The 26,126-nt window shown below is 38.2% G+C and overlaps 1 protein-coding gene across 3 annotated transcripts in view; it reads right to left on the bottom strand.

Annotated features, from left to right (window-relative positions):
* The window catches only part of LOC150079043 (ranBP-type and C3HC4-type zinc finger-containing protein 1-like), a 328,766-nt gene that overhangs the window by 226,938 nt on the left and 75,702 nt on the right, over window positions 1-26,126 (bottom strand). For all 3 annotated transcript variants that reach the window (XM_090382645.1, XM_090382646.1, XM_090382647.1), the window contains one exon: window positions 25,890-25,983. In XM_090382645.1, the coding sequence (XP_090238771.1) occupies window positions 25,890-25,983 (94 nt within the window). The remainder of the gene's footprint in view (window positions 1-25,889; window positions 25,984-26,126) is intronic.

Raw genomic sequence — 26,126 nt, 5'->3', positions numbered from 1 at the left:
TAGCTCTGGAAGCTAAACATGGGTTCCACCACTTCAAGCCTCCAATAAGCAAAGTGGTGGTATTGCATCGGTTAATAAAAGTCATCTACCACTTAGTATTACAATGGTAACACAGAGGGGTGGCATTCCTCCATGAGGTGTGGGCGCGACACCTCAACCCCTGCTTACATTGGTTCAAGCCTGGGTGGTCACCAATAGTGTGCTTGAAAATGGGGGTTATACCCAGGTACCACCTGGGTACAACCCCCATTATATTATCTGGCATATCTGAGAGAATGTTTGTGACAGCCTCAAGGGATGACTGTATATATATGTTTTTATAATTAATTCAAGTGTAATATTAACTATATATGTGTTATGGGTTTATAGTGATTTAAGTGCAATTAGTGTGCTTATTTTTGAGAGCATGATTGTATGTATTGTGTGAATATTAGTTGTTTGTATAATAATGTGTGCATGACAATTTTGCTTGACTGGGGTTCTCTGTTGCATCCATTTTGCTTGATATGATGGAGAGCTGTAATCTATGTTTCTAAATCTTATTGTATGTAGGAATAGTGAGTGAGTGAGTGAGTGAGTGTGTGTAGCCCTCATATGCATCCATGTTGCAATTAATTGGGAGTTTGCACTGATATGGACATGCAAAATCGGAACCAGCCCCAGGTCTATCAGCACCCTGTGCAAGATTTTTTGTTGCACCCTCTCCAACTTCCTATTAAGTTTATGCATTATATGTTTACTATTATCTGAAAAATTAACTGAATGCTGTGGCCCGCACACCCATGGGAAACGTCAGTGGCCCATGGCCCTGTCTGGCGAGTTGAGTGGCACATTTATTCATTCGAAAGCACGATAACTGAAATCCGAACTCTTCCCAATTGCTTGAATCGGAAGATTGACTTCATATTGTGACTTTCAGAAGGTTGTGACTTGAGGTTTACAGCAAATCAGTGAATTTGAATGGCATTTTGCACCCCCTAAATTTTGGTGCCCTGTGCAGCTGCCAGCACTCAAAAAAATATAGTTTGCCACCCTGTGCAAAATATATTTCATTTCCCATAATGTTTATAAACAAATGCATGTTTTAATTAAAAGTGAATATTGTGGATTAAATATAAAAATGAACTGTGTAAACAAAGCAATATCTTTGACAGTCTATCTCTGATTATATGCATGTGCGACAATATATGTTGGGAAACCGAATCTATCTATGATTATATACATGTGCAAAAGTATACGTTTGGGAAATTGAATGGTTGCTTGTGTGTGTGACATGTGTACAAGTCAGTAAGCAATTATAAATACTATTCTTATTATTTCACATGTGTATCTCTATTGAAGTGCTGGGTGAGAAATGTGTTTGCTTACCATGCAAAAAAAAAAGTGTATATGTAGTCCTATTCAAGGTATTGTAGCGAGCGGGATAAGTGTGCAAAAAGGATGGTCAAATGTGAATGTCCAATATATGTAGATTGTTATAACCTCAGTATGTACATTAAAAGAAAATAAAATAGTTACACTTGAAGATAAATTATATAGGTAATTCCCAACTTTAAGAGTTAATTCATTCCTAGCACATGCTTATTACATTCACAACAATGAAATTTGATAGTAATTAAATAAAGGTCAACAAAATAATAGTTTATGCATAAACAAATGATTTATTTTCCAAATAAATAAAAACACAGCTTCTAAAATCAAGCAAATTATAATAATAAATTATTTATGTCATACAAATGTTAGAGAATGTTTATTCTTCATCATCATCAACTAAGTGCACACTCGTTGATGGTTCATCACTCATTGTTGGTTTGTTGGAAGCACAAGGAGTCGTCTTCTTTTTCTTCGGAAATGCTTCAAGAGTCGTTTGTTTCCAAGATACTCTTCTCTTTTCTTTATAAATTTTACAATACCATGCATAAGCATTTTTTAAATCTGTAGCAACTTTTCTAGTGTACTTTAAATTTCAATCTTGTGATTCAAAAATCTCAATTGCTTTAAAAAGCTTCGACAAGCCCCTTGAGACTGAAGGAACAAACAGGAGTTTCAGCTGTTAAATCTTTTTCTTCCTCAGCTTCTTCACATTTTGCCATTTCGAGGAGGTCTTCATTTGTGAGCTCTCCATTGTGTGCTTGAAGCAGCTCAGTGATGTCAGTTGTAGAATCCTCAAATTGATGAGATAATATAATTGGTTAGCAATATTAACGACAGCTATTGTTACATTTTTACAATCTCTGCTGGTTCCTGAAATCATTCAAAATTATCAATAAATCAAGGATAGAGTTTATTCCAAACACCCTTCAAATTTATCCCCCTTAATAAGCCGGATAAATTTGAAATAAGACAAGACAGAGAAAATTAAGAGCAACACAACCACTCTTTGTAATGTCAGCATGGTAACTGCTTTATGTTATGTGAGTCAATGAGATGCTCTAGTCTGCCTGAACAAACGCATGCATAGTAGTACTGTATTGTATAGCTACGAGTGTAGTTTAAAATGCCGTATTTATGAATGTTTAGCATTTATTTATTGCAATTAATGTTCATATTTTCGATTTTTTGATGCTTGATACTTGAAGAAAAGAACTTGTAAACCTGGGAACTCGCAAAGCGGAAACTGCCTGTATATATGTGAATGAATGAATGCCAGGTCACCTGCATAAACTATGTGGTGACCCAGTGAATGTTTGTGAATAGTATATAAAAAAAAATGTGATTGATAGTTGGCGTGTTTAGGTGGCACTTACATCCTGTCTGGCTGAATGATGATGATTGCAAGATAACAAATGTGTGTAAAAGAGTTGTCCTATGTCCTACTATTCAGTCAGACCCTAATTAAATTTAAAAAAATAAATAAATAAGAAGTGTGTACAGGTAACCCTCGTATAACCCGGTAGTTAGGTTGCTATAAAATCTTGTGTAGTGCGAAACAGTGTTATACACAACTAAGAACCAGTACAAAAAGGAAGAGGGGAGGTTCTTCCAAAAGCTAACAAAAATACACCATTTTTTTATAACTATCAGAAACTTAATTTTTATTAAAAATAGTAATAACTGAACAAACGTCTTACAAACTGTGATACATATATGTCAGATAATGTGCATTCATTTAATTTTCTTCCTCTTCATTGCTGCTAAGCACAATCAAACAAGAAAGTTTTCTCTGTTGCAGAATATCTTCACCTTCTGAGCTTTCTTCTGCAGCACATCCAGATTTCATGTATCTTCTGTTCTCTTTAAAAAATCAGTAATGTGGGTTTGTTTGTTTTTGCTTGATAGATCTTTGTAAATTTCCCAGTAGGGAGCTAGGCATTTTTGATGGTCCCCTTTGAACTTTCTTTTTCTTCCAGTCGAAGGATCTGCATTCAAAAAATAAAATTCTAATTGCTCAACTAAATTTATGCCTTCCCGTATGCTTTTTAGTGTAAAATTTGGAACTTTAGAATTTTCATCTGCTCAATCATCCTCTGAATTGATTTGGTTTAGCTCCGCTGCCATTTCCATCAAATCCACTTCGCCAGCCTCTTTTTCTACCAGTAATTCGCGAATGTCTTCAGTAGTCACATCATCAAGACCTTCCCCTCCTACCAACTCGGCAAGTTCTACTATTGCACCGATTCCGTTTGCCGGTTCGACCATATTCCTGAATGAACTGATTCCTCTGGCCATTACATTTTTCCAACACGCATTTTACTTCTTTCAGCAATAAAGCTATGATTCTGATACAGTCCACAACGAAAAATGTTTCCATGCCTCCATCACTTCAATTGAGAATAAATTTTTTCCAAAATCCACTGTAACAATTTTCTGGTTTTAAAAATAGATATAATGCCTCGATCTAATGACTGAATTAAAGAAGTTGTATTAGGTGTAGGAACATCACTTCAACAGTTGAATGACACTTCTTTTGGATGGCCTGGCATGTTGTACAATAGTGATAAAAGCTTGAAATCCAGATTTCTCCACTTAAAATACTTTTCGATAGCTGACACAAAACAATTTAGAAACCATTCTTTAAACAAATCGGTAGTTACCCAAGCTTTTTTATTTGCTTTCCAATATACTGGTAACACGTTTTTATTTACACCTTTCATTACACAAGGATTAGAGGATATATATACAACCACCATAGATTTTATCATGTAATCTCCAGATGCATTACTGCACATAAGTAATGTTACACAATTTTTTTGATGCCTTAAAACCTAGTGCAGTTTTCTCTCTTTTTGAAATAAACATTCTGTTGGACATTTTTTTAAGCTAAGGACCTGTCTCATCGGCATTGAAAATTTGATGTGGTGTGCATCCATGCTCTTCAATAATTTTTTGAAATTCCTCTATATACTTCTTGGCAGCTTCATTATCAGCTGATGCACTTTCCCCTTGAATTCTTATGTATGTAATGTGAAGCGGTTTTTAAATTGCTTACGCCAACCTTTACTGGCAACAAACTACAGGTTAACAGAAGATTCTCCATTTTCTTTTGAACGGTTATAAATTTTTTGTGCCTTTTGTTCAATTACATTGCTGTCTAATGGAATCCGTTTTTTACTGCTATCTTCAGTCCAAATACTGAGTGCTTTTTCCATTTTCTCAATTATTGGTGCTCGGGGACGAGCTGTCATTTGCAAAAATGAAAGATCCTGCAGCAACAACAGTTCTAATTTTCTGTTCATTTTTCTTTATGGTCCGGATTGTTGCTTCATTTAAATTTAAACTTTTTGCAATGTATGATACCTTTTTCCCCTTTTTTAAGACAATCCAAAATTTGTATCTTTGATTCTAGAAAAATAAAGTTTCTTTTGAGCAGTGCTATTTTGCTTGCCCCCAGAGATTATATCTGTCTTCTACTATACTTGGCACCCTCCTTGGGGCAGTGGACAGGCAATATGGGGTCCCACCAGGGGCCCCCCAGCTAAATGCCAGAGGAAAACAACAAACCAACGCAACCCAACACCACACCACATTATACACCAACACTTATACTATATCTGGTATTTACAGAGTTTATATTGCAACATAGAGTATACAACGCAGTGTTAGGGGGAGACCCCCCCCAATGCTACTTGATAATAAACACTATACAATATGCCCTTTCTGTCTGTCTCTACAGTCCTTCCTTTCTAAATCAACACTACCCACTATGTCCTTTCTGTTTACATTCTACTCCCCACAGTCAAATTCTGCATCCTGAATTTTATAATTGAGAGATATCACATCTTGATATCCCCAAAATGCCTGTATTTGATGACTTGACCAGCACTTTCAATTCATAAAATTTACTTACTATGCTCCTAACACTGGTGTAAATGCAAGTATTCATGCACCTGTTCCTACTCTTAGTTACTCTAACATAGCCCATGTTTCTTTGTGCCAAGATGACCCACAGCAGGCATAGAAATACCTGGTACCTTGCTTTGCAGGCTGCAACATGTTCCAATAGAAGCAATGAAAAAATCTTTTCACCTCTGTCCACAGCTCCAGTTAATCTATTAGTCTGTGTATCCCCTCCCCCTGAAGCTATCAGTTTTCCACCCCACCTAACACTGCCTTGAAAGCATTATCATATTTTCCTACACCCTTTCTATTTAAGCATATCCTATCACTGTAGACGCAGTCTTTCCTGTTAACAAGCAAAGACCACACTGAGAAAATTTTTATCATATGAACCTTGTACAATCTTTCCAGAGCCAAATTGATTAACAAGGCTCTCATTATGTATGCCCTCCTACCACATCTGGACAAAATTGCAGACACTTTCAAATTCAACTCTAATTAGCAACTTTTTCTCAACACTGCACTGTACAGGGATAACTAATTAAGTTCTCAGATCTCCTACTCTTAATGTCATTAGTGCCAATGAGTACAACAATATCACCTTTTGTGCCTTAAAAAGATGAAAATCTGCTCTATATCATTAACTTTTGCCCCTGGCAGACATACATCGGTCCTATTCCACCTATCCTTTTTGTATGATATATTTCCCATTTCCCTTACAATATGGTTAATGACAAGATATGTAAATCAATGAAATGTTCACACACACAGTTTTTGAAAAAATGTACGACAGTCTTAAAGGTTGATGTGTGGTGCAGGCTTTGCCATGTTAAGATTATTGGTCCATTTTTTTACCTTTGTAAAGCCAATTAATAGCACAATCTATCTTGACCTGCTAAAGAAATATGTGCTTTCACAATTGAAGGAATATCAGCCAAATGTTCCTGTTATTTTTTTTTCTCCAACAGGATGGTGTCTCTATCTCATTGGTCTTTAGCTGTACATAACACTCTTGATGCCATTTTCCCAAATTGCTAAATTGGTTGTATTATTATTAGCCATATGGTGCAAGGAAGCCTGAGGCTAATGCTACACCATCCAAAAAAAATTTTCTGAATTACCGAGAGAGAGAGAGAATCACCAAGAAAAAGAAGAATGATGATGATATCCAGCTAAGGACCCTGGGTGTGCCAAGCCTATACTCACCAGATGTGAGCCCCCTGGGGTTAAATAGCAGTAACGTGATATAACTCAGTTTGAATTTTCCTTGTAGAGATGTGTTAAGGATAAAGTAATAGCAACCACAGTTCCTGATTTGCCAACATAAGAGAAAAAGAACCTGAAGCAATCTCCTTGATTTAACCTGAAATGCTAAGCAATGTGTGGTGGGAGGTCAGGTAATTGATTTCACATTCTCAGGGCTACAAAAGGGGACACACATCCAAGTTTATCAATGTACATAAAAACTTTTTATGCTATTATAGTAGAAGCTCTATATAGCAATCCCCCAAGGGAATGAGAAAAACAGTTGTTATATAGATTGTTCATAAAATCAGCAACGAAACAAGAGCCTGAACATTTAATGTAATTCTACTAATACAATATAGTAAAATCTTATTTATAATATGTACTACAGTATTAAACAAGAAAATTATGATTGCAAATTTTGCATTGATTGTAGTGTGCAGTAAGGTTACAATTAAACTGTAAATTTCACTACATAGGGCTACATACCTATCAAGACCTTACAAGAGAATTGTTTCATACTTCAAAAATAAAACACTGTGCAATGGTACAGCATGTTTTTAAAGAAAATTATGAAAGTGCATGATAGCAGTTATTTCACTTTCGTAGTTAGACTGTGCTTGAAAAAAAAAAAAAATCAATGTGCAAGTTCTAATCTGCGATGAGCATCTTTCCCTGAAACTTCTTGTTCAACCACAATAGGTTCCTCATCTTCATCACTACAAATTTCAGAAGATTCCATTACATCTGCAGTGAGTTCCTCTTCATTCGTGCATATCCTGAAACATTCAATGTCTACATCCATTTCTGTGTAATCTTTGAAGCGAATAAGTGTATTGCAAATAAGGTCGGGAAGACAAGGCTGCATATGAGAAAGCACTGGCTATGAGAGCAAAGAATGGGGACAAGGAATTTTTCATGTATGTGAACACAAGGAAGAAAAAAGTAAATCAGATTAGACACACATGCACTGGGTGTGGGAAAGTCTTAGACAACCCAGTTGTTGTTGTTGTTGGTGTAGAGGTTTTTCGGCACAAGGGCAACTGAGGCCAAAATGTGTCTATTCAAATATTTGGAATGGTACCGGAGTTTGCCTTATTTGTTATTAGATATATTCATAAAGTCTAATTTGTTTGAAATAAGCGAAAAGCTCATCCACATTGGCATTGTTTCCCAATAGGTGAGTTAGTGATAAAGGTTCTTGCATTTGTGTCAGAGAAAGGAAGGTAGTATAAATGTAAAGTACTACATATGGGAAACAGCAACCCCAGAGCAACGTATCAACTCTGTGGTACTACACTGACAGTGGTAGAGAATGAAAGGGACCTGAGGGTGGTTGTGCAGGCAGATATGAAGTTTTCTGAGCAGTGCAGATGGGCTGCAAGAGTAGCTCATGGTGTATTGTCGATGATATATAGGGATTTTTCTAGCAGGGATAAGAAGGTGATTATTCCCTTGTATAAGGCAATGGTCAGACCACACCTAGAGTACTGTATACAGGTCTGGAGGCCTCATTTCAAGAAGGATCTAGAGATGCTGGAACAGAGAAGGGCAACAAGATTAGTGAATGGAACAAAGGGGTGCTCTTACGAAGAAAGGCTTAAGTTTTGCAAATTACAGTGTCTGGAGACTAGGCACCGGCGAGGTGATCTGATAGTGTATAAAGCCTTGAATGGTTTTAGCATGCTCAATGCTGATGGGATTCTTCCTCTTGCTCAGAATAATCACCTGAGAGGGCATAAATTCAAATTGAGAAAAGACAGATGTAGGATAGACGTGAGGAAATTTGCCTTTAGCCAACGGGTGGTTGGTTGGTGGAATAAACTTCCATCCCTTGTCGTGGAAGTTGATAGCCTAAATAAGTTTAAGGCTCAGCTGGACAGGTATTTCAAACGAACAGAGGGGTCAAGTGGAAGTGGTTATTCTTTATTTTTTTTTTTATTTATTTATTATTTTTTTATTTATTTATTTTATTATTTTTTTTTATTATTTTATTTTTTTTTTGGCTGATGCTGCATAAGCTTGCTTTCTTGCATCAAATGCCTCTACTAATGCTAATGCTATTTCTGATATGGGAATAATACGAACAATCTAACAGAATATGTCGAACTGTAAGTTGTGATGAACAATGCATGCATACAGGGTCGTCGCCCATGAGCAGGAACAAGTGGGTCAGGTGTGTGTGCCCTATGTGCAATCTTGCCAGTATTACTTCTTCATGCCTGTTTTTCCTCAAGCTCGAGCTCCATATTTGTGGTTCTTGTTTAATTTCAAATAATTTATTGTTTGTCTGTGTCTTCCAAATGTTTAACCATTGGTCCCTACAGATACGTCGGATATGTTTTAGTAAATCTATATAGAGTACTTGGTAAGATGGAGGTGCGTTGCTCTTTGGGTGCTTGGCTGCCTGGTCTGCTGTTTCGCTACCTGTGATTCCAGCATGCCCTGGAATCCAACAGAAACTTACGGTATGATTCAGATTTCTCAAATGATTTAGACGAGACCGGATTCCTTTTACTATGGGATGTGGGGTTGAGAAATTGTTACTTATTGCGGAAAGCGCACTCATGGAGTCTGTATATATTAAACTATTAGTGTTGAGACAGATATTGATATTGTATATAGCTAGGTGGACTGCATAAAGTTCTGCAGTATAACTGCTACATTCAGTCGGGAGAGATACAGATACTGTAAATGTGGGAAAGACTGCTGCAGCACCTACGGTATCATCTGATTTTGAGCCATCAGTATATATTAAGCAGCTCTGCGCATTGCTAACGGCATGTCCTTTGTGCAGTTGCTTGATGTAACAGCTTTCCATGGACTTTTTTCCCCATTGTTGGAAATAGGTATCACAGTAAGGTGGGTTTGAGGACCAAGACAGATCAGATATTTTGGTTTCTTTGAGCGTGTTTTCAAAATGAACGTTCCAGCAATGCATCAAATCTTGTAATCTAATACCAGCTGGTCTATTTTCAGTGGATTTATTGTTATAGAATGTTACCCTTTCAGGATTGAAAAGTAGTGGTTGATTCGGATGATCTGGAAGGCTTTTAATCCTGGCTGCATAGGTGAGGAGTAACATTTTCCTTCTGAGGTGGAGTGGTGGTTCGTTTGCCTCTATATAGAGACTTTGGACAGGAGATGTTCGAAAAGCTCCAAGAGCAGTGCGAAGAGCACTGTGCTGCATTGTATTCAGTCTTGTAAGTACAGTTTTCCTAGCTGAGTTGTATACTATTGAACCATAATCTAGATGGGACCTGATGAGCGAACGATACAAATGCAGGAGAGTGCATCTATCTGCACCCCATGCCATGGCAGAGATGGCTCTGAGTATATTGAGAGTTCTGAGATAAGTTATGTTTAATATTAGATACTAAACTTAATTTTGCCAAAATTAAGTTTAGTATCTAATATTAAGCCTAAAAAGCGGATATTAGTGGCAAGAGGGATTGGTTGGTTTTTTAATTTAAGTTCAGGCTCCGGATGTAATCTGTGCTTTTTACAGAAATGAACTGCAATTGTCTTTTGTTTTGACAGGCGATAACTATTTTGTACAGTCCATGTCTCTAACTTATTTATGGAAAGTTGTAACTGTCTCTCTATGCTGTTAATTGTTGGTGAATGGCATGATATAGCAAGATCGTTGGCATACATATATATTTCTACGGTTTTGGGAATATTCTGCGTCATGGTGTTTAGTCTGATTGCGAAGAGGGCAGGACTAAGTATGGACCCTTGAGGCACCCCTTCTTCTTGAATAAAATATTGTGAAAGTACATTCTGGTGACGAACTTGAAAAGTTCTGCACTTGAGAAAATTCTGGATGAATTGAGGTATGCATCCTCTCAACCCTAGGGTATACAGCTCTCGAAGAATGCCATACCTCCATGTGGTATCGAATGCCTTTTCAATATCTAGACTCACCATTACCAGATGTTCATTTTTAACATATGCATTCCGAATGTTAGTTTCGGCTCTTACCATAAGGTCCAAGCAGGATCTGTTTTGTCGGAAACCATATTGGTTGATATTTAGTAGCATTTTGCTTTCTAGTATCCATATTAATGTCCTATGTATAATTTTTTCTAGTGTTTTACTCAAACAGCTGGTTAGGGAAATTGGTCGGTAGTTTTGTGGAAGCGATTAATCCTTTCCTGGTTTTGGAAAGGCAAGAATTACAGAATGATGCCATGAAGAAGGATAAACACATTCAAGAAATATCCGGTTGTAGAATACTAGTAATAATCTTAAAGCTGTATTATTTAGGTGTTTAAGCATTATATAGTAGATTCCGTCCGGTCCTGCTGAGCTGTTTGCTGATCTGTTCAGAGGTTCTTGAAGTTCAGCTAGGATGAATGGTTGATTATAAGGAAGGGATTGGGTGGTGTTGAAATTTAATTTATATTTTTCTGCAGAGGTTTTGATTTTCAGGAAAGGATTGTCGTACGCAGAAGCTGATGATATTTGACTGAAGGTCTCTCCAAGGAAATCACCTATTTCCTTTGGGGAGGAGAGTTCTCATCCATTCTTAATCAAGATTGGAGCAGAAAAGGGAATGTACTTATTATTTAATTGTTGGATTTTCTTCCATATTAGCCGACTGCTGGTGTCCTTCATGATGATACTGGCAAATGTAATCCACGCTTCTTTTTTGGCTTGTTTCCTGATTTGTCGTGCCCTTGCCTTTTGTTTTTTATATAAAATGAGGTTGGCTGTTGTAGGAAATCTACAAAATAGGTTCCAAGCTTTATTTTTTTCTCGTTTTGCACTGTTACAGGTCTCATTCCACCAGTGTTTTGCATGTCTTTTTTGGTTTGCAGAGGATTGAGGAATTGCCTCAGAAGCTGCTGCCAAAATTTGTGCGGTGATGTGCTCTGTGACTTTATCTATTGGTTGTGTTTTAATAAATTGATCATCAAAATAAACACAGAATGAATATTTTGTCCAGTTTGCTTTTGTGAATTTCCATTTTACTCTGTAATCTGGAGAGTGGGATTGTTTTGTTTGTATTTTACATATAATTGGAAAATGATCGCTGTTGTGTGGATCATATAAGGTTGACCACTCCATACTGGGGAACAGTATGGGAGAACAGATTGACAGATCAATTGCTGAAGTGGAGCCTGTGGGTAGATGGACATAAGTATGATGGCCAGTATTTAGCAAGGTTAACTGCTAAATTGATTCAGTAATGTCTCTATCATATGTCCTCTTTTATCCATGCTTGAAGATCCCCACAATGGGTGATGCCCATTGAAATCTCCAAAAAGGCAGAAAGGTTCTGGCAATTGTGCTATAAGATCTTCTAGTTCTTTAAGCATGAAAAGTCTGTTTGGTGGGAGGTATATTGAAACAAGAGTTAGTGTTATTCCAAGCGCAATATGCACAGCAACAGCTTCTAAGTCAGTCTGTAGAGAGATAGGTCGAACTGGGATTTTAGAGTTAACTAGTATTGATACTCCTCCATGTGCGGATTTTGCAGTATTCCTGTCTTTTCTGTACATTGTGAAGTTTCTAATTGAAAGAGTTACCTGTGGTGTTAAATTTGTTTCTTGCAGACAAACACTCACTGGATTGTACTTATTAATCAGGTCATATATATCATCAATATTGGCTTGTATGCCTCTGCAATTCCATTGAAGTATGTGCTGCATTACTTGCTTTTAGGAGTTATGTTTTGATCTGTCTTTTTTTTGAAGCAGTTTGTTTGTAACGATCTGATTTATTTCTGTCTTTTTTGGGGAAACCGGTCTCTCTGTATCCATGTGTTCTTCTGCATGAAGTTCTAATATAGTTTCTTCTTGGTCAGTTTTGTTGTCGACATCCATATGTATAGGGAATTGTTTCTTGGTCTGAGCATGATCTGTAGGTACTGTTTTTTCTGCTTTTTTTGTAGTTTCTGGCATGTTAGGTGGAACTGAAATTGGAGTATTAATTCCTTGTTCCAGTTGCTTGTGTTTGGCAGGTTGTGGCTTAGCATTAAGCACGGACCTGGCCCAATCTGCAAAAGAAATGTTTGGAGGGACTGCAATGTCAGTTTGAGTAGCAATAGAATGATTGTGTTGGGTTGCTTGTGCATACGTGCGTTTCGGCATAAACTGCATGATGTGCTTTTTGGCTTCCTGATACGTTACTTTGTTTTCTGTTTTGTATTTTTTTCCCCACTTTCCACATTTCACAATTTTTTGAATATGCCGGATGGTTACCTTTGCAATTGGGACAGGTGAGGGAGGTTACGGTACAATCAGCTTGAGTGTGTTCTGTTGAACCACAGTTTGGGCAAATCATAGTGCCATGGTATGCTTCCTGATACTACCTGGGAGTGTCCATATTTCTGGCATTTGTAACACCTGATGGGATTCGGTATATATGGACGTATACGACAATTCAGATACCCTACTTTAACCATTGTTGGTAAGTTTGGGGTACTAAAGGTCAGTATTATGTTCCTTGTTGGCTTTAATCCTCCATCTTTCCGGATTAATATTCTTTTTGCATGTATTACTCTTTGATCTGTCAATTCTTGTACAATTTCATCCTCTGAGATGTTAATCAGATCCCACTCTGCTATAACTCCTTTAGATGTATTCAGAGTAGCATGAGGCGTTATTTTCACGGGAATTCCACCAAAAGTAGTCAGTTTCAATAATAATTCCGAGTGTTTTGGCTTCATTGTCTCTACCAGCAGATCTCCAGACTGTAATCTCTTTACCATCTTTGGTGATCCTGCAGCATTTTCCAAGCATTTCTGGATTAGAAATGGGGATAATTTGCTAACAGGAGAATCTGATACAGAATGAATAAGGAGAAAGGGCTGGGTGATCTTGTTGACATAGATCTGTTTTGTCTTTTATTTTGATAAGAGTCATGATCGGGTTGGTCTTGATCAGTAGGTGATCTCAACTGATCAAGTGAGAGAAAGGTTTCTTTGTCCATTTTGTACTCCTTTTGGCCCTGAGGGGTTGGCATTCCCACTCAGGTTACCGGCCCCGCAACGGGGAGGCAGGAGTAATGCCATGAGTGGCCAAGCGGCTGTTAGGTTAGTTGGGTTAGTAAATCTAATAAAATTAAAAGGAAAGTTGTCTTTTCTTTCCTGACTTAACTTACAACTTGTAAGATGAAGTCTACAGTGCTTTTTTTAAGAACTTAAGAGAAACTAATGGGGAACTTAAAAGAAGAGTGATTCCTTTAAAGGAGAACTGTAAGAACTATTCTTACACTTATTTTTAGGAATTTTTAAATTATCAAATTTTAATAAATAACTAAGTTAAAAACAGTCAAGCACTCAGCAGAATTGCTGGTCTGTTTACACTTCGAAAGTGAGAGATTAGCGTAGCAGCAGGAGGGACACTGACCAGACTGTGATACAATGGGCAGGCCAGTTTGACGCAGTTCGTGCCTACAGAAAAAATAGGGCTGTGGCCTGCTGACGGTAGCGGGGGACAAAAGAACGCCCACACCCCAAAAGTGGTTTTGGTACTCCATCCAAGGGGAAGACCCAGATCAGAGAGCTCACCGTGTCCGTGCTGTAAACAAAGTACAAACAGGCCGACATGGGAGGCACTCTCACAAATTTCACAGGCGGTGTCTTGGAAGGAAGCGTGACGGAAGAGGTAAGTGGTAGCGGGCATCCCAAAGATAGTTCTACAGATTGCTTAGTGCCTGGATGTTCTCGACACAAAGAAGGGAGCGACCTACCAGACGCGGGTCCAGGCGACGAGAAAAAAAAAAAAAAAAAAAGCGAATGAAATTAAAGACGAAGAGAGAGAGAGAAATATGATTGGACGAAAAATAAGGGAGAGTTGGAAACAAAACTCGGATGCAGGAAGAAGACAGGGAGAGAGTCCAAAAGTCAGAGTCCCGAAGCCTGGAAAGGAGGATCCGGAGGAAATTCCGGGGAGAGGCGTGAGAGTGGCAGAAAGATATTTTTGGGAGTGCGGGAAGCGCATATAGAAAGTTAGGAAAAAAATGGAAGTATAGTGGGTAGAATAATAGCAAAAAAAAGGCGGAAGGGTCAGAGTAAGGAAGGTCGTTCGAGTTATCCACTGAGGAAAAAAAGCAACAGTCCTGGAGGAAGATCCTGTGCGCAATAGGAACGTCTGAGGTCGAGCCGGGAGCACATCTAGCGAGTTTGCGGTGGCCAAGTCCAGCGAGGAAATAGCTGAAGAAGCAAAGAAGGAAAACTCATCCAGGTGGTAGAAAAGGAAAGCAAGTAAGTTTATGTAGAATATTTATTAACAGAAACGGTGTTATAAAGAAATAAACGAAAGAAAAAGTAATGGACAGGACAGTCAGTAAAGAACTGAAACCAGATGAACACTATCGTAAGTGATAGAAATTAGAGTCACTAACCAGGGAAAAAGAGAGAAAGAAAGTGTGTGAGTGTTACTCATCTGTGATTAGAAGTATCTGAAAAATAAGGAAAGTTGTTAAACCTGAAAAGGGTGAAGTTAATGGAATGAATAACTAGTAATAACAGTGTAATATATTTATTCTGTAGAAATTCAGTAGGACATTCCTCTCTAGAGTATTAGCATTCTATATAGCAGATGTGGAAGTTATAAATTATTGTTAGAAGAACAAAGATGGGTGTAGACATCATAACATGTATAATAATTAGTTGATTGTAGGAAATTCGATATTATGAATTGTGTGTAAATATCTTGTATAGACAAGTAAATAAATCTAGTTTGTTTTTATCATGAGCTTTATGTGTGATATTGACACCAAGCATTAACTGTAAGTCACGGGAACTATTCTAGCACGGGGGATAATAACACAAAAATAAGAGAAAATTAATATTTCCTCCAACTTGGATCTTCTGATACAAAAAAACCTTAATGACAAAGGAGTGAGTAAGAAGGGTGCCGATTAACTGCGCAGCAGATAGCTTGTGGGTCTTGGAAGGGAAGTGAGGACCCCCCTGTTTAAAGGAATAAAGAAAATAACAACAACAGCCTTTATGGTTCCAAGAAAAAGGGGGAAAGAAATAGCTAAGGGATAGATTAAAATAAGGTCTATGTCAAAAAAATAAAATATAAAATATAAAAGATTAAAAAAAATAATAATAATCTATGAAAATAATAAATAGAAGTAATAATAATCCCCCCCCCCTACAGAACGCTTCAAATTGCTTTACAGAGCTCAGAAAATCGCTTGGCCACGGAAAACGCTTGGCATCCGGGGCCCAACCCAGCTGATGTTGAAGATGAACTAAACAGATACTGTGTCTCTGTCTTTACTAATGAAAGACCCGTTATGCTGAGAAGAAGCTGTGCGAGTGAGACTGAGCCATGTGAAATTAGTGATGTTGTAATTACAGCTCATTGTTTATTAGAAAAACCTTTGGGCATAAAGGCAAGTAAGACTCCCGGAGTTGATGGCATATACCCTGTAGTTGTGAGGGAGGCCACCAGGGAGTGCACTGAACCATTGAGGTTAATTATGAGGACATTTTTGGATTCAGAGGAGATTCCTTTGGATTGGAGAAGTGCCAATGTATTGCCAATGCATAAAAACAGTCCTAAGAGTGAAGTTGGAAACTACAGATCAGTTAGCCTGACTTCAGTGGTAGGAAAAATCTTAGAGGCAGTGATTAAGTGTGCAATCCAAGGACATTTAGACAGATATGGCATTCGGAAGACACACAACATGGCTTTGTTAAGGGTAACAAAGTTAATCATGCTTAGCTAACTTAATAGGCTATTTTGATACAGTTACTCATGAACATGATTTAGGGAATAATTTCAACATAGTTTATTTGGATTTTAGCAAAGCATTTGGCTTGGTCCCTCATGTCAGGTTACTGTATAAGCTTGAAAAGATTGGGCTTACTGGTAAGTTTCTAAGATGAATTGTTGAATGGCTATAGGGCAGAAGGCAGAGGATTGTGATTAATGGATATTCTTCAGATTGATGTAATGTCAGGAGCGGGGTCACTTAGGATTAGTTCTTGGACTAATTACCATTAGTAGAGGCATATGATTCAAGAAAGCAAGCATATGCAGCATCAGCCAAAAAAAGAAAAAGAAAAGACCACTCCCATTTCACCCCTCCATTTGTTCCAATTGCCCATCCAGCTCAGCGAACTTCATATTTCACTGCACAATTACCCCTAAGTCTTTTTCACTTTCCACTTCCCTGAGTGTAGTACCACACAGTAGGTATGTTTCTCTCGTGTTATTGCTACCCATATGCAGTACTTTGCATTTGTCAATGTTAAACTTCAGTTGCCACTTCTCAGCCCATTTGCCCAACTTATCTAGATCCAGTTGGAGTAGCATACTGTCTTTACTGTCATTAACAACCATGCCAACATTTGTATCATCTGCAAACTTGGACATTAATCCTGATATATACCTTCATCAATATCATTGATGAATACACAAAACAATAATGGGCCCAGTACCAAACCCTGGGGAACTCCACTAATAACATTTGTCCACGAAGAACAGTGTCCATTGATTATCACTCTCTGTCATCTCCCACTCAACCATCCCTTTATCCATTGTAGCAACTTACCCTTGATGCCATACCTCTCCAATTTGTACAGCAATCTTCCATGTGCAATAGTATCAAAAGTTTTCCTGAAATCAAAGTATATAATAACAAAATTATTTTTGACATTCAGTTCCTTTGTGACCACATCATAGTATCCAATCAAATTGGTTAGACAAGACCTCCCTTTAACAAACCCATGCTGTCTAACTATTACTGCAGTCTTGTCTAGATGAGCCTGCAATTTTTTTTTAACCAGTGACTCCATTATTTTCCATGGAACACAAGTTAAACCAACAGGTCTATAGTTCCTTGTGTTGCCTTTTGAACCCCCTTTGTGAATTGGTGATACATTTGCACATCTCCAGTCAGTCCATGGGGACCTCCCTTGAATCCAAAGAAGCTCTCATAATTATGGCTAAGGGTTTGCTTACTTCCTTTACTGCCTCCTTTAATATAACTGGATTCCACCCCAGGTGCCTTCCTTATGTTTAAATTCAACAATTTCTTCTCCACTTTGCACTGAATTATTACAAAATCACTTAGCTCCCTATCAGAGTTTGATAAACGTCTGGCATTCCCCTCATTGAATAACTCCTCATGTGTGAATGTAGATGCAAAATACTCATTCAGTTTATCAGCTACCTGAGCATGATCATCAATAGTCAACCCATCTATGTTAAGTGGTCCAATTTGATTCTTCCTTTCCTTCTAGAGTTTACATAAATAAAGAACTCTTTGCTGTTTTTCTTTGCATCCTTTGCCAAATATTTCTCATAATCTGCCTTCACCTGCCTAACCTCCTTTGTGACTTGAATACAGACAAGCTTATATCTGCCATAGGCGTCTGTGTCACCTGATAATTTATATGCATCCATTTTTCTTCTCTGCCACGAGCCTCATTAAGTCATCTGACATCCATTTAGGCCTGAACCTTGAACAGTATTTCTTAGTTGGAATGAAAAGCCTAGTAGCCTCCAAGATTAAGTCCCTGAAGGCTTCCTATTTAGAATTCAACATTGGTAACATCAACAGTTGATCCCACTGTACAGAATTTAAAAACTGTCTGAGACCCCTGTAGTCACCTTTATGAGAGTAAAAGCCCTTCCCTTTAGCCTTGACGGTAGTTACATCTTTAAGTAATTCCCATATCAGTACATTGTGATCACTGTTACCCAGTGGTCCCTTTATCTGCAAATTCGTAATGCATGAATAATCACTGCTGATAATCAGATCAAGAGTATTACTCCCTGTGGTTGCCTCTCAAACATGCTGCTGTAGAAATCAGTCATCCAATAAATCCAAAAAAGTCTTGCTAGTGTGAGAGTGACCAACCACAAGTTCCAGTCAATATCTGGAAAGTTAAAATCCCACGTTATAAGACATTCTGATTTACTGGCCCACTCTGTTTCTCTGCACAATTGCTCATTATACTCATTAAGCCAAAACACACACCTACTCTTATTTTTCCTTTCCCAGTGCTTATGTCACACCAAACTGACTCAACATTGCATTGTTCACCAACGTCAATTGGATGCACTTCCTTAGATTTTATGTGTTTCTTAACTAACAGCATAACCTCTCCTCCCTTCCTGTCCTGTCTATCCTTTCATTGTACTCCCCAAATTCAAATTTTGCACTGCTTATATCTGTGTGACACCACGTCTCTAATAGCCCAACAATATCTGCCTTTGTTGTCTTAACTAGCACTTCAAGCTCATCAAATTTATTAACTATACTTCTAGCATTGGTGTACATTCATCTGAAAAAAGATATTGAGCTTCTTCAAAGGATCCAAAGTATACATGCACCTGTTTCTACTCTTAGTTACGCTAACTCATAAATGGCATCAAGGAAGGGATAGAAGCCTTGAAGTCAAAATTTGCAGATGACGTAAAGATTGACCGAGTTGTTATGATTGGTGCCAAGCAGCACGTTTTCAGGATGACTTGAACAGACTTCAAAGATGGTCAGAAAGTGGCAGCTATGTTTTAATGCTGCTAAATGCAAGGCCTTACACTTGGGGAGTAGCAAACCCACAAATAAATTATACACTTGGTGAGGTTGAATTAAAAACAGTGGAGGAGGAGGAAAGGGATCTGGGAGTTATGATATGGGCAGATATGAAATTTTTTTAGCGGTGTAAACAGGCAGCCAAGAAAGCCCATGGTGTCCTATCAATGATTTATTGAATGTTATCCCATAAAGATAGAGAGGTTATAATCCTATTATATAAGACAACTGTAAGGCTACATTTCGAATACTATGTTCAAGTATGGAGACTTCATCTGAAAAAAGATATTGAGCTTGTTCAAAGGATCCAAAGACGGGAAACTCGAATTTAAGATCGACAGAAACACAACTATATGAGGAAAGACTTTGATTATGTGGGCTTGGCAACCAGGCACCATAGATGTGACCTAACTGAGGTTTGTAAGGCTCTGAGAGAGAGAGTAGTAAAATGAATAAGGTGGAATTCACACTGTTATAAAGAATTCCACAACTAGAAGTCATAAATTCAAATTACAAGGCTTGAGGTTTAGATTAGATTGTAGGAAGTTTTCTTTTATCTAGCAAGTCATTGACAGCTGGAACAAGTTACCCTCACATGTAGTTGAGGCTGACAGTTTGAATAAATTCAGTAGTGAACTGGATACTTACCTGTGTGAGGAGGGAAGTATATAATTACGTTTGGTGTGTGTGTGTGTGTGTGTGTATAAAACGTGTTTAGGGTCAAACAGCACCAGAGGTTTCTGCCATCTTCGCGTAGTTTACATTGTGGGTTTACCAGTTGACTGGAAAAGCCAGAGATTTAAAAGTGTGTGGACTTTGTATATGTGTGATGCCTTGTACTGTTCTTCTGGTTGTTTAGCCGCCAGACAACTACTGAGGGCCGACGTTGCCCCACTTTCACCCTGTGGAGGCACACCAGGTACCCACTAGTATATAGTTCACTCTGGCAGGTCCTGCCACCTAATTTCCTGAGATTTCAGTGGCTAGGAAGGACCTAAAAAAAAAAAAAAAAAAAAAAAAAAAATGATTGCATACATGTCGCACGAAGCGCTAGAAGAAGTCCAAAATGCAAAATGTTCAGCAAAATTAATTTAGATTGGTGACTTTAGATTGTGTGGGGCGTGTTCACGTTGCTGTCAGATAGAGTGGGGAGAAGGCTGAAGAGTGGGGGGGAGATGGATAGAAATATGGGGCCGAAAGGGAAGGCAACTCCAGTTTACAGTGGGGCATGCCCATGCCCCACCAGAGGGAAGAAATGGGGTGGCAGGGAGGGGACAGTTTGCTGTCCCCTCTCCTCCCTTTCACCTCTTCCCAGGAAGAGGTGAAACAGTGAGCCAGACAAGAGAGCTGGCTCAGGTCGCCAATGTGGCCTGTGTGCAGGGGTGGGAGCAGACCAGACCGCTGGGTCAGGTATGCACCGTCCAGGAGAACAGTGAGGCCCAGCAGAGACAATCCAATGTTGGTTTGACCAAAAACAATCATGTCTAGGCAGGTCTTGGACTTAATAGGGAAGGGGGTGTTCCAGTGCAGCAAAAGCCCATGGCTTCCTTGCACTATATGGCGAATACTATTACTAGCCATTTCAAAAGTACCTTAGTATTAGTAATGGCCGCATGGTGCAAGAAAGCCTATGGCTTATGCTGCACCAGCCAAAATAAAAAAAATAATAAAAAAAACCCAAATAAAACAATGATAAAAAAATAAATAAAAATAAATAAATAATAATAATTAATAAAATAAAAGGAAATTAAACCTATCATCCTATGCGCTTCCCTGACCCTAAGGTACTATCCAGATGACCTTTGAATTTCCCCAAACTTTCAGCCTCTACCACCCATGAAGGCAACTTATTCCAGTAATTTATAACTCGCTGGCTAAAATAAAACTTCCTGCAGTCCAATCTAAACATTTTCCCCCATAACTTGAATTTATGTCCCCTAGTTCTAGCATCATTTATAATCTTGAAAATTTCGTCCTCATTCATTTTACTGATGCCTCTCAGAGCCTTAAACACCTCAAATCAAATCTCCTCTAAGGTGTCTAGTTCCACACTCTGCAACCCACATATTCAAAGTTTTTCTTCATAAGGACACCCTTTTGCCGATCTCACCAGGCGAGTTACCAGTCTTTGCACCCTTTCAGAAGCTTGATGTCTTTCTTTAGGTGCAGTCTCCATACTTGAACACCGTATTCCAAGTGTAGTCTAACAAAAGCCTTATATAATGGGATATCACATCCCTGTCTCTACTTGCAAAAGTTCAATAGATCATCAATAGGACATCATGGCCCTTCCTTACAACCTGTTTAAAATGCTCAGAGAATTTCATGTCTGACCGTATACAACACCCAAGTTCCTTTCCTCCAGTACTGGGTTTAGTTGAACCCCACCAAGTGAATAAATTATTTTGGGATTACTGTTTCCCAGGTGTAATACCTTACACTTTGTTGGATTAAAGCATAGCTGCCATTTTTCTGACCATTCCTATCTTGGTCTCTCTGAAGAAGCTCAGCTTGACAATGATCATTAACTACTCTACCAATTTTAACATCATCTGCAAATTTAGACATCACGCCCTCTATCCCTTCATCAATGTCGTTTATGAAAATTAAAAACAACTGTGGTCCTAATACTGATTCTTGGGGAACCCCACGTCTTACATCAACCCAACCTGAGGAATAGCCATTTATCAACCTTCTGCCTCCTGCCCTGAAGCCATCTTGCTATCCATCTAAGGAATTTCCCAGTGATTCCAACCTGTTCCAGCTTATAAAGCAACCACTCATGTGGGACTAAGTCAAAAGCTTTGCTGAAATCTAAATAAACAATGTCAAAATTATTCCCTAAATCCAGCTCGTGAGTGACCCTTTCAAAATAGCAAACCAGATTTGTTAAACATGATTTTCCCTTTACAAAACCATGCTGAGTATCCTTGAGAATTTCAATTCGATCCAAATGATTCTGAATTCCACCCTTGATCATTGCCTCCATGATTTTCCCTACCACTGAAGCCAGACTGACAGGTCGATAATTTCCCACTTCACTCTTAGACCCACCCTTATGTATGGGAGATACAGTGGCACTTTTCCAATCCAAGGGAATCTCCCCAGAGTCTAGTGATTCTCGCATAATTAGCCTCAATAGTTCAATGCACTTACTTGCCGCCTCCCTTAAGATTACAGGGTATATTCCATCAACTCCAGGAGCCTTATTGGCCTGTAGGCTCGAAAGTTTTTTTCATTAAATAATCTTGCGAAATTTCAATATCATTAATTACATATTTTTCAACTTCACTCCCACAATTTCCCAATGCCACAAAAGGTTTTTCATTTGTAAATATCGATGCAACATAACTGTTGAATTCATCTGCAATGGACGCTAGTGTATTTAAAACTATCCCCTTTCCTTTACGTAAACGTGCGATCTGGTTTGTTCTGCTCTTGTTGGCATTTATATATGTGAAGGATTCCGTATCCCCCCTCTTTGCTCTGTTTGCTAGTGATTTCTCATAAACTGCCTTTGCCTGTCAAACCTTTTCTGTGGCTCTATTATAGATCATTTTGTAGCTGTTATAGGCTTCAGTACTTTTTATTGCTCTGTAACCTTTCCATGCCACCTTTTTCTGCTCAAGTAATGTGGCAACTTCACTATTCATCCAACTTAGAACCCTCCTCGTGGAGTATTTTTTTAATGGTAAATACACATTCAAGGCATCTGTGATTAATGTTTTAAAAGCATACCACAGTTCAATTGTATTCATTCCCTGTACGATATATACCCAGTTAATAGAGGCCATGTAGCACCTTAAGGCATCGTAATTTCCTTTTCTGAAATTAAAACCCATTCCTTTGCTTTTTACTACTGCTACCTCTCTCATCATCATCCACCGTAGAACTCCGTGATCACTTCCTGCTACTGGTTCCTCTACTGTCAGCCCTGTTATGTCATCTGATTCATGGGTGATGATGAGGTCTAGGATATTCTTTTCTCTAGTACTTTCCCTGACATGTTGATACAAATAACAGTCATCTAGTTGATTTAAAAATTTTGTTCCCCATGTTGAGTTTCCTTCCCATTTACTCCAATCAATTAGAGGCAAATTGAAATCACCCATAATAAGACATTGATGCTTACTTGCCCATTCCATTTGAATGTAGAGGCTTTCTTCATAATCTTCAATCACCTGGTCTGTAGATTACTCCTACTCGCATTATACCTTTGTTTCCAACTATCTCACACCATACAGATTCTATATTAGCATGTGAAACATCTGAATCCGGGAAAGCTATCGTCACACTCAGGCTGCTTCTGATAAGAAGCATTACCCCACCACCCCTTCTATCTCCCCTATCCTTCCTAAATACATTATACAAGCCATACTGAAACTCATCATCCCCAATTTGTGGGTGGCACCACATCTCCATAAGCCCTATTATGTCCTTCTAACATTACTATATAAACAATTAAGACTTATTGTTCTTGTATATTTAACAACCCTAACACAACCCTTGAAGTTTTTTAAGCTCTCTTCCCTGTCATTAGCTACCTGCTCACTTGAAACATTTCTGCGCCCAGAACATCTAGATAATATGTCCAGTTGGGGTAACAGATAAGTACTCTTGAGGTATGTGCAAGAGTTACTTTGACCAATATTATCAGATAAATGCGTGTCAGTATTACCCACATCCCCCCCTAACTAGCAGTTTCCCTGAACTTTTAAGGTATCCTCAATAATACTGGCAAAAACTTTTGCACCACCTTTGTTTAAGTGTATCCCAGGCGCCTCTATAGCCAGGTGGGAAGGAGCAGCAGTGCGTAGCACACGCTTCTTGATTAGACCGGGGTTTGAGCCCGTCGCCACCAAATACGGAGGATGCGGAAAGGTCAGGGAATGACCACCGCATATTCCAGGAGCAATATGGCCTTAGTTGCTAATGCTCCTAAAAACCAAATAACAACATAACAACAACAAGTGTATCCCGTCTCTACAGAACAAATTCCTTCTACCTACAAGTGTGGACCATGCTGATAGAAATTTCCCCCCTACAGCCTTGCAGAGTCCTTCAAGTCTTGAGTTAATCTGCAAGGCTTTTAACATATAATCCCTCCTATCTTGTCTGGGCAGAATTGCAGACCCACAGACATTGTGGCCTAGCTCGCGGCATTTTCTCAGCATGGTCCTGTATTTTTCCAACAAATCGTCAGATTGTGTACGTTTAATGTCATTTGTCCCCACATGAATAATAATATTCTCTTTACCCCCCCCCCCCCTTAAAATCTGACAATCTGTTGGTGACATCATTAATAGTTGCTCCCGGCAGACATACCCTGGTTCTACTCCACCTATCCTTATTACAAAAAATATTCTCTGTTTCCCTGACAATGGAGTATCCTAATAAAACAATGTCCTTTTTAACCAGAGTAGTTTGCACTTGGTTTTTCTGTTTTGAGGCCCGAATCGGGAACCTCTTCAAGATCCAGATCCTTCGCCTTTCTTGCTTGAATCCTACTTGGTGCAGCAGATTTCTCTAAACTTTCAATCTTTTTCCGATCTTTCAGAATAGTGAACAGAGTACTCTTAGGAATGGCAAACTGTTTGGTGATATCAGTCTTAGAATGCACACCATTATCTACAGATGCAAAATCCTAATTTTATCTGTGATTGGCAAAGCTATCCACTTTCGTGGAGCCATACCAATAAAAATATACTCTAACTAATGAAATTAACTCCTAGCCGATGTTCATTTTATTACCTCACTGCGAGAAAAGAGTGTGGGAAACCTTAGCAAATGATTTCTCACAGTCAAGCAGCAAGCTTGTCAATTACTTCAGTATATTTGAAGCATTCTGTCATTTATAAACACAAATATCGTAATAAAAAAGGAAAAATCCAGATTAATTGGTACAAATTATAGCGAAATCCTTTTATTTTCAATGTTGTTATACTGAATGCAAAAACATTAGGTTAATGAGAAATTGGCCGGGACCAACCACACATGCCATTGGGATGTTAAAAAAGAGGACCACTATAAAGAGCTTTGGCTGTATTTGTAATTGTGAAAACAGGTAAATATAATATATTTATTCAAAAGTTAAGGCCTTTTCTAATAAAAGTGTACTAATTTATTACTCATTTCTCAATAAAGTCTGCACAGGCTGCCTCCGTAGCTGGGTGGGAGTGCAGTAGCACATGCTCTTTGAATACACTGGGGTTCAAGCCCCTGACTACTAAATATCGTCGATCTGTCAACCAGCACTGGACCAGCTTGGCAGATTACGGTCCATTTCCCTCAACATGAATTGTCGAGGAGGCTTCCATCCTGCAGTGGATTGATAATGGCTGCGGGGTTTTTTTTGTAGGATGCAGTGGTTATATTTCAACAGAGTTTTTTATATAAATGTTGGGATATTTGAAAGAAAGATTACATTAGTTGGGTCAAAGGATGAATGATGTAATAGTATACATTATTCAAGTTATGTTGTTACTCATGGTATTCTGATTCTTCAATACAGCCAAGCTGTACCTTCTGATAAAATTGAAACCATCCAAATTTTTATTTGGATGGTGTCATTATAAGGAGTGAGCCACCATACTCTGCCAAATGAAATTAAAAATGAAGTAATCCAAGTACCCAAGCAGCTACATTAGTTTTTATCAAAACAAAACCATTAACATTGTTCCATATTATAGAGTATAACACAAATACTAATGAATTATTAATTTTCTTTTTTTCAATTTAATTTAATAATACAGTTTCATCCACAAAAATGGAGACTCGTGGCCCAGTTGCAATTTAGCTTTGGTGGCTCACCAACATTCTTAGCCCCCCCCCAACCTGGATAATATATATCATACCTTTGATTTTAGCATTCCCACAGTCATTTCTGGATAAACTTCAAATGGAATAGGTCCATAGTGTAAGTCCTTATTTTCAATATAAAGATTAACTCTGCAAATACATAAAATTAAGTAAAGGACCTCAGTAATATTATATTTATTGACATATTTAATCAACATCAGAAATGAACACACAAAAACATAATTTAATTGTATTTGGGAAATAAGTTTACACTGCACTGAATGAAATGAGAG

Source organism: Mastigoproctus giganteus, chromosome 10, assembly GCF_048544385.1.
Source record: "Mastigoproctus giganteus isolate SK-2022 chromosome 10, ASM4854438v1, whole genome shotgun sequence".
Taxonomy (NCBI): domain Eukaryota; kingdom Metazoa; phylum Arthropoda; class Arachnida; order Uropygi; family Thelyphonidae; genus Mastigoproctus; species Mastigoproctus giganteus.
Note: the sequence above shows the minus strand (reverse complement) of the source record. Positions and strands in the feature narration are given on the sequence as shown.